Source organism: Dasypus novemcinctus, chromosome 18, assembly GCF_030445035.2.
Source record: "Dasypus novemcinctus isolate mDasNov1 chromosome 18, mDasNov1.1.hap2, whole genome shotgun sequence".
Taxonomy (NCBI): domain Eukaryota; kingdom Metazoa; phylum Chordata; class Mammalia; order Cingulata; family Dasypodidae; genus Dasypus; species Dasypus novemcinctus.
In genome coordinates this window covers 14,260,062-14,273,543 of record NC_080690.1, presented here as the reverse complement: position 1 = coordinate 14,273,543, position 13,482 = coordinate 14,260,062, and the positions used below count along the sequence as shown (strand labels likewise).

Below are 13,482 nucleotides of genomic sequence, written 5' to 3'. Positions count from 1 at the left end.
CTGCCATTGGCTGAATGGATGATTCAGACCTCAGAGGGAGTCAACACATGGAGAAATGGCAATCGCCATTCCTGCCCAGTTACCAACCACATCCTGTCCACAGCTTCACTGTCAAATGCTGGCAGATTATCAATGTACCAACACCCCTTGTGCAGGACTTGGAACCCATTTTTTAAAATGTGCTAACTGCTTATATTTCATGAGAATGAGACCGAAACACATTACAGGAAATTGGTTTAAATGCGGTTAATGGGAAAAGGACTTATAAAGGAAAAGGCAGGAAGTAGTCATCTCACTTCCTTTAAAAATAAAATACAAAACAGTTTTCAAGGAGTCCCTCATCAGTAATAAAGTTGAAGAGAGATTCTGTCACCTAAAAATGCCAATTAGGATGGAAAGAAAGAGAAGTCATATAGCACAGTGTCTGAGAATACAACTATAAGCCTCGGGGCTAACATCTCAACTGGAATCCTGTTTCCACCATTCATCAACTATGTAACCTCAACAAATTAACCTCGTCACTCTGTGCCTCAGCTTTCTCATCTGTAAAAGGGCCACAAAGACAGTGTTGACAGTTCACAAAATGTCTTTGTGGATGAAATGAGTGCTTTAGTCCCTAAGAGCTTACATATTCTCTGATATTTTCTTTATGGTTACCACTGGCTTAAATTTAATATCTTAGATCTATAACAACTCATTTTGATACCAACTTTAACACAAGCTATGTTCCTATACCCCTCTAACCTCCCACTTTTATGTAGTTCTTGTCACAAATTACATGTTTATACATTCTAAGTCCAAAACCACTGATTTTTTAGTACATATTATGCATTTGTCTTTCAGTGAAAAGTAGAGCTTCAAACCAAAACAATACTGGCATTTGTATTTACTCATGTTTTTACCCTCACCAGAGATCTTTACTTCTTCATGTAGCTTTGTCTAACTATCTTTCCTTTCAACTGCAGAACCCCCTTTCGCATCTCTTGTATGGCCAGTCTGGTGGTGATCACCCCCAGCTTTTGTTTATCTGGGAATATCATTCCTTCTCCTTCATTTTCTTTTTTTATTTCCCCCCCTTCCCCTCCTTCTGCCCTGCTGTTTTTGCTGTCTGTGTTGTCTTCTCTTCTTCTTTTCTCTCTTCTAGGATTCACTGGGATTCGATCCTGGAGACCTCTGATATGGAGAGAGGTTCCCGGTCAATTGCACCACCTCAGTTCCTGGTCTCTGCTGTGCTTCACCTTGACTCTCCCCCCTCTCCCCTTGTCTCTCTTTTGATGTGTCATCATCTTGCTGTGTGTCTCACTTGCATGGGACACTGGCTCACCACGCGGGCACTCGTGTGGGTACTAGCTCACCCCGCAGGCACTCATGCTGGCACTGGCTTGCCATGCAGGCACGCTTTCTCTTCAATCCAGGGATCGAACCCAGGTCCTCCCATATGTTAGGTGGAAGCTCTATCACTTGAGCCATATCTCCTTCCCTCTCCTTCATTTTTGAAAGACAGTTTTGTTGGACAGGTTCCTCAGGCTCTGTTTACTTATTTTCTTTCTTTTTTCTCTCTGTTCCTCGGACTGATTTCAATATTCTTATCTTCAAGTTCTCTGATTCTTTACTCTGCCAGCTCCAATTTGCTATTGCTAGGGAATTTTAAATTTCTGTTCCTGTGGTCTTCAGCTGTTTGGTTCCTTTTCATAATTTCCATCTATTACTATTCTTTCTTTTTTTTTAGATTTATTTATTTATTTCTCTCCCCTTCCCCTCCACCCTGGTTGTCTGTTCTCTGTGTCTATTTGCTGCGTCGTCTTCTTTGTCCACTTCTGTTGTCAGCAGCAAGGAAATCTGTGTTTCTTTTTGCTGCGTCATCTTGTTGTGTCAGCTCTCCGTGTGTGCAGCACCATTCCTGGGCAGGCTGCACTTTCTTTCACGCTGGGCGGCTCTCCTTACGGGGCACACTCTTTGCGCGTGGGGCTCCCCTACGCGGGGGACACCCCTGCATGGCAGGGCACTCTTTGCGCGCACCAGCACTGCGCGTGGGCCAGCTCCACCCGCGTCAAGGAGGCCCGGGGTTTGAACCGCGGATCTCCCATGTGGTAGACGGACACCCTAACCACTGGGCCAAGTCCACTTCCCTCTATTACTATTCTTTGTGTTCATCTATCATTTTCCTGATTTCCTTTAGTTCTTTGTCCATGTTTTCCTCTAGCTCTTTCAGCATATTTGGGACCATTTTTTAAAAGTCTTTGTCTAGTATGTACCAGACAGATTTGGTTTTGAGGTAGCTTGTCTTTGTTTGTTGATGTAAATACATTTGCTATGAATAATTTTGAGGCCCATTCTTCCTTCTTAGTAAAAATACTGAAATACAATTAGATCCAGCTTTGAAACATTCCCCTCAACATAAAAGCAACTCCTTTAAAAGGAAAAGGGCTCAAGAAAAAGTAAACACAAGCCAGGGATCTGACTGATCATCATTACAAGAGAGTCTGATAAAACAAAAGAAAAAATCAGAAATATTTCCTCCCAACATTGTGGCTATTCCTAATTTTTGTTACTTTAGATGAAATACTCAATGTTCTCTATCAAAAGACCAAATACCGAAAAACTTACAAGATAAGCAAAGTTCATATTTACTCATGTCTAAGGGGATTTGGAGAACGCAGACTGTTAAGTGCTCAGACAGGATAACTCTGTCTCTTCTACCTCTGGGGCCAACATTGCTCAACTGACACCACCCCATGTTGTTTGAGACTCAACAAGCGCTTGTTTTGCTCATTAGACCAAGAAGAGGAAACTATAAGGGAAAATGGTGTTTTTCGCCCCTACATTTTACTGCTTTACCGTTATTTCCAGGCTACAAGGTGGCAGTTAAACAATAATGTCTTTTTTACACAAGGCAATGCCTCTGGCCAGGAATCCACATTTTCATGAGACTAATGGTAGCCCACTGCTGGAAGAGAGTAAAGAGTAAATGTGGGGTTGAAGCCTGGTAAGCCAGATGCCCATAAAGGCTGGCAGAGCTACATGCGTGTGTCTTACAGCATTGGTGGTAAGAACTGAGGGATGGCAGGGTGAGGGGGGGATCAAGGTACCCACGCTGCTTAGAGGAACAAGCCCGTGGGAATTTAGACACACTAAGCTAAGCTTTGTGCTTTCTACTACCCCAAATGTAAAGAGAGCTCTTTCTTGCCATCTGATTCTTGCCTCTAATTAAAACTGAGTATTTGGTTTATTCCATTCCCAGAGCATAAACTTTGGCTTTTTATAGCCTAAGCAGCATGCTATTTTAAACATGCGAAGGAAATGCATTTTCAGTTACAAACATTTGCTTCTCTGAATCTGTTCTCATTTGTTAGCAAAAGATGTGGAACAGGATGTTTTACTGTCCTGTTCTGGTTTTCCTGTATTGCTTATATCTGTTTAGAGAGGAGGAAAGTAAACAAATAAAGGGTTTCTGCCGGACAATTTCTATAAACTGAAGGAACTCCAAAAGTGAAAATGAAAAAAAGTCTGTAGAAAAACCATGTTACTGCATTAGGATAATTTTCTTCTAATACATTGGCTAATTCATGTTGTTTCTTCCCTTAAAAAGACCTTCTGTACCCTTCAAGTACAATCTACAGCAGATACTAATGTTTGTACCAATAAAATGTGCCCATTTAGACAACCCAGATTGGCTGAATTCCTCTTGGCCCTGTCTTTTTTCAAGTACAATTGTAAGTGTAAATAAGCTTTCTGAGATGCCAGTCTTAAAGGTCATCTTCAGAATCTGAGAAATTCAAGGTACTCTGAATCATAATTAAATGTGTCCCCATTTTTGTGTACAACTCTGAGGACCTGTATTTGTACACTCACTCAGCAGACATATCCTTGTAATCTGTTAGGTTCTGGTTTAGCTTTCAAAGAAAATGATTTTGATCAAATTTCACTTTATACTTTTATGAGGGGTTTGGTAGTTCATTAATCCACTGGAAGATATTTGGCTTGATAGTTCCAGTCAGTCCCTTCTGATTCCTTCTCCACCCTGCCCTCTGTGCCAGGTGGCTGTCCGGGGTGCAACGACAACACCATTAAGTCTATAGTGGTTGGTGGAGTGCCTGGCAAGATACTGGAAGGAGGGAGGAAAGGGAGAGCTGGGCACTGAGTCCCTGGCTTCCTCTCAGGGAGTCCAGCCCCCACCTGCAGGTCTCCGCTCCTGCCAGGAGGCTCATTATACCTAGCTGTGGGGACATCCTAGTTATTAAATTCTGAGTACCTAAATTTAGTGCTGTTTCCTGCTGGTTCTCCCTAATACAGTTATCTCAGCAGATTTCTTATCCTAGAAGTGCTATTAGCTCCTTCTAAGACAGGAAGACAGTGAGGTTCCTGGGTGAACTTAGGTGACTCTGGTCAACTGAACAAGTTGACTTCATTTAAGCCGGCACTTCTCCCTCCTTGGCTATTTTCATAATTACAGTAATAGAGTATTATCTGAGCCACAGCTTCCAAGTGCTATCTCCAAATGCCAACAGGAATTATTTTAAGAAGAAACACCCAGGGAATATAGAAGTAAAAGCTAGATTGAAACTAACTATGCTAGAAACTTCAGATAAAAGAACCTTTGACTATATTTTTATCTGGCAATTCCATCCAGAGGTAGAATTCTTCAATAATAATTCTAATATAAGAGGCACTGTCTAATAATACCAGATACAAGCCTGGTAACCCAAGTAAAAGCCTAGAGAGGGCTAATTCCAGACACAGTCCAGAACAATTTTCACATTCAGGTGGTAGTAGATTATGAATGCAATCTAGTGGGTCATTACTTTTTTTTTTAAAGAACATATTCCACATGCAATAATGTAAAGTAGAAAATATCAGCAATGTAGTAAGGTAAATAGTAGTTCATCAAATTTTTATTGTACTTTTCTGTTTACCTTTATGTGTGTGTGCTGAGGCATAATGTCAGAGTTTTACTTACTGTGGGTTAAAAAAGTTTGAAAGCTACTGGTCTGAAGAAAATCCCTTTCAAACAGTACAATGATTATAAAGGCTAAAATCATGTTGCTTTAGTCTGTAGCTTCACTCTTAAAAAAAAAATCTCAACCCTCACTAAAAATACACTTTAAATGGAAGCTTTATACATTACTGATAGATACAGCTACTGTGAAAAACAGTTTGGTGGTTCCTCAACAAGTTAAACATTGAGTTACCAGATGACCCAGAAATTCCACTCCTAGGTTATAACCAAAAATTGCAAATAGGTGTTCAAACAAAAATTTGTACACAAAATGTTCAAAGCAGCACTATTCATACTAGACAAAAAGTGGAAACAATCCAGTATCCATCAACTGATGAACGAATAAGCCAAAATATATTACTACCCATACCATGGATTATTATTTGGACATAAAAAGGAACGAAGTTCTGATACGTGCTACAACATGAATGGACTTTAAAAATGTGCTAAGTGAAAGAAGCCAGACACAAAAGGCCACCTATCCTCTGATTCCAATTACAGGAAACAGCCAGGTTAGGTAAGCCACAGAAACAAGGTTAGTGGTGCCAGGGACTGGAGGGAGTGGGATATGGGGAGTACCTGCTTCGTGGGTACAGGGTTTCCTTTTGGGGTGATGACAATGTTCTGGAACTAGTGGGTGGTGACGGTTGTACAACGCTGTGGATACTGAATATCATTACAGTAAATTTTATGTGTGTTTTACCGCACTAAAAAAAAAAAAAGATAAAAACTTACAATTTATTTTGTTACCCAATGTAAGCACATCAATAACTGAAATAAAATTTCTTTTTAGTTTTTACATGTTGTACTCTAATACTTTTTATTCTATTTCATTTCTTGTAAATGATGATTGGAAACCAGTTTGGAAAACAGTGGCATGTGGTATTAACAGGGCATAGCTCTGTTCCTCCCATAGCTGCCTTTACCTGTGTTTACACCATTTCCACAGGTACCAGGGAGTCAGATCCCAGTACTTCATAGGATTCTGTGGAATTACTACATGACTCCTGCCACCTAGGAACTCTAGTGAGAAAGAATGACTTCAGGTAAGAAGCAAATCAAGATGTAGCAGACATAGATCGAGCCCAATCGATATCTCCTTGGTACTGGCCGCCCTGCCCCGCCCCGCCCCCTGCTGACTGGGGTGTCCTACTGCCAGCTCCTGCTACTCCTGTGCCTCCCTGCTGAGGACTGAGGGCAGCCAACATTCATGGAAGCAGCTCTGATCCAATGACAGACGGGAAGTGGAGGTTAAGTAGCCTGGCCTCCCTTGCCCTGTGCTGTGTTCTTTCCACGCTCTCTCAAACTCCCCCGGAGACCTGAGCATAAGCGCCCACAGCCGTGCTGTGCTTGGTAACATGCACTATACTGGATTCCCTCCCACCCCTCTCACCTTCCTCCTGGAAGTTCCTGGAATCACCTCCCACATAAACTACGGACACTCAAAGCTGTCTCAGGGTCTGCTCCTGGGGAAATGCAACCTGAGAGAGTACACCAGTGGGATAGTGTTGTTTGGATCCAGGGCTGCAAAGACGAGAAAGACATGCCCTAGGAAAGCTACAACTGAGTAGGAAAACCAATAATTGTTAATGTAAAAAACAAAAAACTTTAAGGCTCATAGCAATGACAGAAGTATGTTTGAAGACACAAGGAAGAGGTGATAAACAGTGACCGAAGGGCCAGAGAAGCCTGTTTAGGTGACATGGTCTATCCCAAACATATGGGGATATTAGCACCCCAGATCTCCCCCCAGGAATCTGCCCATGGTCAGTGCTACCTGCAGGATGTGGTTCATGTTCACTTCCCTGGAGGCCACAGCCTTGGGCTTCTCTTACTTGCTTTGAAGCTTTACTTTTTCTTTTTTCTTCTTTTAAAGATTTATTTATTTATTTATTTCACCCCCTTCTCCTCCTCCCGCCCTGCTGTTTTTTGCTATCTGTATTGTCTTCTCTTCTCATTTTCTCTCCTCTAGGATTCACCTGGATTTGATCCTGGAGACCTCTGATGTGGAGAGAGGTTCCCTGTCAATTGTGCCACCTCAGTTCCTGGTCTCTGCTGTGCTTCACCTTGACTCTCCCCTTGTCTCTCTTTTGATACGTCATCATCTTGCCGCATGACTTACTTGCACGGGCACTGGCTCGCCATGCAGGCACTGGCTCACCACGCAGACATTCACAGGGGCACTGGCTTATCATATGGGCACTCACACAAGCAGTGGCTCACCGTGCGGACATGCTTTCTCTCTTCTTCTTTTTCACCAGGAGGCCCCAAGGATCAAACCTGGGTCTTCCAATATGGTAGGGGAAGCTCTATTACTTGAGTAACATCAGCTTCCTTTTACTTCTTAAATATAGGTTAAGAAAAGAATTTATCATTTCCTCCAAAGAGAAAGAATCCTAGTCTTCACATAAAAGTAACTCAGGTAGTATGGAAAATATGAAGGGAAAAAACTATTATGTTCCTGATAATATGCCAAGACAATTATTTGTAAATCACCTGTGACCTTTTATTTATGTGCCTATGAGTCCATTGTGGGGTGAGGTATGCATACTGAACTGAAATCTTCATTAAAAGTAAGTTCTGGGAAGCAGATGTGGCTCAAGGCACCTAACATGGGAAGTCCCATATTCGATTGCCTGTGCCTCCTAAAGAAGATAAGCTAGACAGCGAGCTGACGTGATGGGCAGGCACAGCAAGCTGACGCAACAAGAGACATGAGGGAAACATAATGAAAGACACAGTAGGACAGAAAGCAAAGATGGCGCAAGCAATTAGGTGCTTCTCCTTCCCACATCAGAGGTCCTGGGTTCAGTTCCTGGTGCCTCCTAAAAAGAACAGCATAGAACAAACAGACACAGCAAATGCAAACAATGAGGGGGTGAAGATAGATAAATAAATAAAATAAATCTTAAAAAAAAAATTCTGAGGAACTGCTAATATTTTTGTAGCAGTTTGATATTATTTATGATTTCCAAAAAGAAATATAGATTATGTTTATAAACTGGTTGGTTCCTCTGGCGTGATAACCCTTTGTTTGTATTAGATTTGGCTGAGACATCTTATTAAATTATGTTAAGATTAGGGCCTACTTCATTACAGTACAACTCAACATTGAGTCCCAGCCCCCTTGGGGATAAAAGAGATGCTAACACGGAAGTAAACACACGGAAAAGTAGAAGCAGAGAGTTTAGTCTTTGACACTGTTGCCCCAGTGAGAAATGAGCCGTTTGCCTGATAGTTTTTTTCTGTAGACATCAGAGCCCTAAAAAACTGAGACTGGAGAGCAACGAGCCCCAGGGAGAGAGATGAGTCTTATGGCAGCCTATCGTTGAGATCAGAAGAAGCTGGGACCACGGAGCCTTAAGAGGAAGAGGAAGGCTAACCCTCATAGACATTGCCTACCATCTTCTGTCAATATATGGCGACAGACTTTGGGTGAGAAAGTACTCTTGTTGTACATTGAGTTGGACTCTTTAGGGCCTGAAAACCTAAGATTCTACCCCAAATAAAAACCCTTTATAAAAGCCAACAGATTTCTGGTACTTTGCATCAGCACCCCTTTGGTGACTAATATAATTTTCATTAAAAAATTGTTCTTTCAATGTAAAACCTACATGTTAAGCACTGCAGTCAACATTAATCAGCACTTCTTTCAGGCTGGAACCAAACAAGCAACCAACGGTTAATTTTCCTTCACCTCTTCCACTTCAGCAAGAAGGCAGAGCAGTAGCCTAATTGCCTCTCTCAGGAAAGCAGTTATGACAGTTGCAGTTAATAGCAGATCTTTGTACTGACAGCTGCTCCTCCAATGTGCCAGGGGCCTCTGCCACTGAGGCGCGAATACTCACCCTGACCCTGCAGGGGCTGATGACAGCGCTGAAGGGACGTTAGTTTGAGGCTTCTCCTTCTCATTTTGCTTGAAGAAGGATTTGGCTTCTCTGGAGGTGGCATCCACTTCTTTAGTCACCCTGTGCCAAGGAAAGAGACATCAAAGTTATAAGAGGAATAAACGTGGAGAAACAAAACTGAGAAACAGACCTAAATAACAAGTAGGAAAATACCCACTGGGCTTTCAATAAATTCTGGCTTTGGGACTAAAGTTTACTACAATAACAACAACAACAACACACACATACACACTTTTGTGTGTAAAAGTTTATTACAACAATTCTAGAAAAAGATATTTTCCTTCCTATTATACCGCCAGTATGACAAATACTCTGGTAATCACTGCTGAGTTGCACCCTGTTGTGGGTTACTGATTTTGAAGGCTGAAAAGGTCCCTAAATTGGTAGATAAGTACTCAGGCTTAAAGGATAAGTAAAGGACAAAGGCACAAATTGAGATGGGGAGATGTAGTCTTTGAGAGAAAAACATTGGCATTATTTCTAGAAGAAAAACAATAGTATAAAAATTTGAAGTACTCTGCAGAGTTCCAGTTTTATACCTAAAGCAACCAAAAGATGAAACAAAATCAAAATCCCTTAAAACTGGGAAAATTGGCACTAATTTGGGAGTGAAGGAAAGCAACATGGCTGAGAATCCTGTCCAATTCAAATCTCATCTGGAAAAACTGCCCTCAGAAAAAGCTCAGTCCTAAAGGATCAATTAAGGATATTTATGGTGCCTAAAATTTGGGTCAACAAAAAAGAAGAAACGCCTAATGCCAGCTTAGGCTTGCCAGGTCAACAAAAACATCTGCAGAATTTTGTTTAAATTCCAACCTATCTTTAGGAGGATCCAAGATTATGGTGTCAGTTTTTAACCAGGTCATCCAGAATAAGACTGGCCAAGAATAATCACAGGTAAATCCTATAAATTCCCTGAGTCCCTAAGAACCCATATTCTGTTCCTTCTTCTAGGCTCCTTGAGACCAGGACTGAATTTTCTCATTAAGAGTCAGCTCACTCTTGCACTTAACAGCAGTGTGTTATGCATCAAAGTGGCACAGAATTAAGATCTGAGAGTTTCTGTATATTAAGAATGTTCTCTGGGAAAGACTGTCAGGATAATCTTGAAGGGTGATTTTTTTTTTTTTAAAGCCTATTACTACTCCACTGTTCAAGTTCTTGTGATGGCCTACTATTACTCAGAGGATCAAATATAAACTGCCAACCCTCACATTCAAGGCCTTCCAAAATCTCGTCCTATTTTCTATCAGAGTCAATGTGTGTGTCCCAAATGAACTCTCCCAAAATGAACCTGTCAGTAATGAAAAGTCAGTCATCAAAAAATAAGGATTAATGTGACAATCTAGAATGTCATTCAACAAATACCTACTCCTTCACTGCTGACCAACAAAGAAGATGATATTTCCCAGCTCGCTGATGTTGATTTTGGACATGACTTGCTTTGGCCCATGGAACATTAGCTAATTTGACAGGAACAGAAGCTTTACGTGTGTTCATGCTGTTTCAACTTGCCCCCATAAATTTCTCCTTTAGCCACAAGAAGAACATACCTCAACTAACTCTGGTCCAAGATGCAGACCTAAATCCAAAAAGCAGCTTGGAACTGAACTGAGTCATGCCCAGATCAGCTGAACCCCACACACCGAGAGACACACAAGCAACAAATAAATGCTAAATGCTATATAACTCTGAGTCTAGGGTAGTTTGTTATACAGCATTATTATAACACAGCTAACTGACATTTACATTTCACAAATGAGAAAACTGAAATATAAAGAATTAAGTTACTTTTACAAGACTATCCAGACATTAACATGCTAGTGTAAACTCTGTGGTAGACTGCATTTTCTAAAAGGGGCTGCCACAGTATTAAATATTTCTCACCTCACGTGTTCTGCCAGAATCATGCCACTCTGCCAACCCAAGTGTGTGTCTATCCTTTGAACCTGGGTGACTGCCTCAGCTCACAAAATTCAGTGGAAGTTTTACTACAAGACTTTTTTTTTGAGATACCAGGGATCAAACCTGGGACCTGATACTTGGGAAGCAGGCACTCAACCACCTGAGCTATATCCGCTCCCCTCACTACATTGACTTTTGAGGCTAACTCATAAAAGACGAATAAAGCTTCCATCTGGCTCTCTCTTGAGCATGCACCACTGGAAGTCCAAGTTACCACATAAGATGGCTGGCTAATCCTGAAGTTGTCCAGCTGGAGAGATCATATGGAAAGACCACAGAGATAGACAGATCCTTATAGTGCCTGTTCTGGCCCCCACGTGTTTGAGACTTCCTAGCTCAGGCATTAAAAGAAGTGAGGAGAAAAAAAGACAAAAAAAAAGTGAGGAGACCTTCAAGATGGTTCCAGACGTAGCCACTGACTAAAACTGTACAACTGACTGCCTGAGGCCCAGCCACATTCAGAACTATGAGATATTATAATAAAATTGTTTGTTTAAACCTCTAAAATTTTGGAGTGATTTACTAAACAGCTACATAGATAACCAGGATAAACCCATGTAAATTTCAGGGTTCACACTAAGTCCCAGAGTACTGGACCAGAAAGAGTTCCTGTAAGGCTCCTTGCTCTGGGTAGAATCTAGGACAGCTCCTGAGAGAACAATGGAAACTTCCACTTAAACACATGGTGGTCTGAACACGTTTTATTTGCCAATCCCTACCTAATAAATTTAAAAAGGCAAATGTACACAAGGCTAATGAGAAGAGGTATAAGACAAGAGGTGCCAATCACATTTTCTGAAGGTAGAAGGCAAACAGACAAGCAGTAATCAACTTAGGTTTCTGCTTTCTCTGACTTCCTAAGCCTGTGGCCATGTGGAGTGGAGTGGCCAACAACAAACTAGCCCATCTAGGAAATACCCTAGAAGGGTTCAGTGAGCTGAGACAGCAGATCCTTTGAAGGTGGAAGAGGAGGAGGACTACAACCGGTCGAAAGTCTAAGGAGCAACTAAGTCCTTGATTCCCTTCTCAACCGCTTACCACAGGCCACTGCGCATGTGTGTGTACGCACGCACGCACGTGCACACAGACACAATGCAGAAGATAGGATGCTTACTCTCTGGAGAAATGAAAACCATAGAAGTGCCAGGTTCACAAAAGGCAGGGCTAAAGCCCAATTGTGAAAATAGGGGAATTAACTGAAAACGTACTTATTCATTCTTCCCTTGCCACAGTAACCTTGGAGGCTATGTGTTCCAGTTGCCAGGGTTGCAAGATGGAGTGCTACCCAACCCATACTGGACTTTGTATCGGTAAGAAATAAATATGTACTGGGTTATGCTACTCAGTTTCTGGGTCTGTTACCCCAGAATAGCAAAGTCTAGCCTAACTACTGTATCAATTCAACTAATAGTGATTTCAGAAAAAGAGAAAATGGGGAGGAGGGGAGAGGTTATCAACAATAAAAGAAAGGACAAAACTCATGACCTTTCACATAGAGCACATCATAGTGAAATTTCAGAATGCTGCTGATACAGATCAAATGGCCCAAGATACAGGGAAAGGAAATGCAGCCTTCAAGTAATGCATGTTTGGTTTTGTACATGTTTATCATAGGATTGGTTAAGACTTTTGTAACAACAGTCATCTAAGACAATTCAGTATACATTTTCTGAAAAGCAACCTAGATTTAGACAGTGTTAGATTTGGTCATTTAAAAAGATATGACATGGTCTCTGTCCTTAGGGAGCTCACAGTCCAGCAGCACAGCCACACATGTAAACAAGTCATGACAATGCATGACATAGTACATGCCATTAGGGAAGCATGGAAAAAGCAGAACTTGGGGGGATATCTCTGTTAATTTCCTAGTGCCAAAGTCTTACTTACAGTCACTAGGAAACAAGTTATATAAGCTGGTGTATTTCTATTGGGGACTTTGGTAATTGATCCAAAGTAATATTAGCAGAAGATTAGCTTCTTCAATAGTGTACCTAGAAAAACTCCACCTTAAAAAAGCAGTAAGAGAATCCATTATCAAAATATCTTCAAATAAGAGAACAGTCAAATTACAGACCATCTAAGAAGTAATCCTGACAGGAAAAGGCCAACTATTAGCAATAGCTAATTCAAATGTTCTCAGCAGAAATTCCATTTTAAATTCATTTTCACTTACTCAGAACTTCCAGTAAAGTCTTTGTTTAGGCAGAAACTTCTCCATGACTGGCCTTTTCCAAAAAGGTGAATCATTTAGGAAAGTCTGAGCTAACAGGCTAAACTGGTTATATGATAGGAAAGGATAAAAAATACAATTTTTCTCTATTCTCCAAGGTTTATAAGTTATTTAGAAATATACATTTTTCAAGTGGGAAAAAAAAATGGCTAAATTCCAAAATTTAACAGTTAAAACATTATTTAAAATCTCTTAGGCTAACTTTGTGCTAACACTACCTTATGCTTATACTTACAAATTCTTCCCAGTCATCACTAGCTCTTTCTCACATTTCTTAAAGATGCAGTAATGCTCTTAACTTGATACAAAGACAAAAGAAAAAGCAGAATAATGATGTCAAGAGATTGAAAGATATGGTCAAATCTATATACCAAGTTTGTATG

At 40.9% G+C, this 13,482-nt stretch overlaps 1 protein-coding gene across 3 annotated transcripts in view; it reads right to left on the bottom strand.

Annotated features, from left to right (window-relative positions):
- Positions 1–13,482, bottom strand: part of CFDP1 (craniofacial development protein 1) — a 165,954-nt gene that overhangs the window by 112,528 nt on the left and 39,944 nt on the right. For all 3 annotated transcript variants that reach the window (XM_004470908.4, XM_004470909.4, XM_058279690.2), the window contains exon 5: positions 8,845–8,964. In XM_004470908.4, coding sequence (XP_004470965.1) covers positions 8,845–8,964 — 120 coding nt within the window. The remainder of the gene's footprint in view (positions 1–8,844; positions 8,965–13,482) is intronic.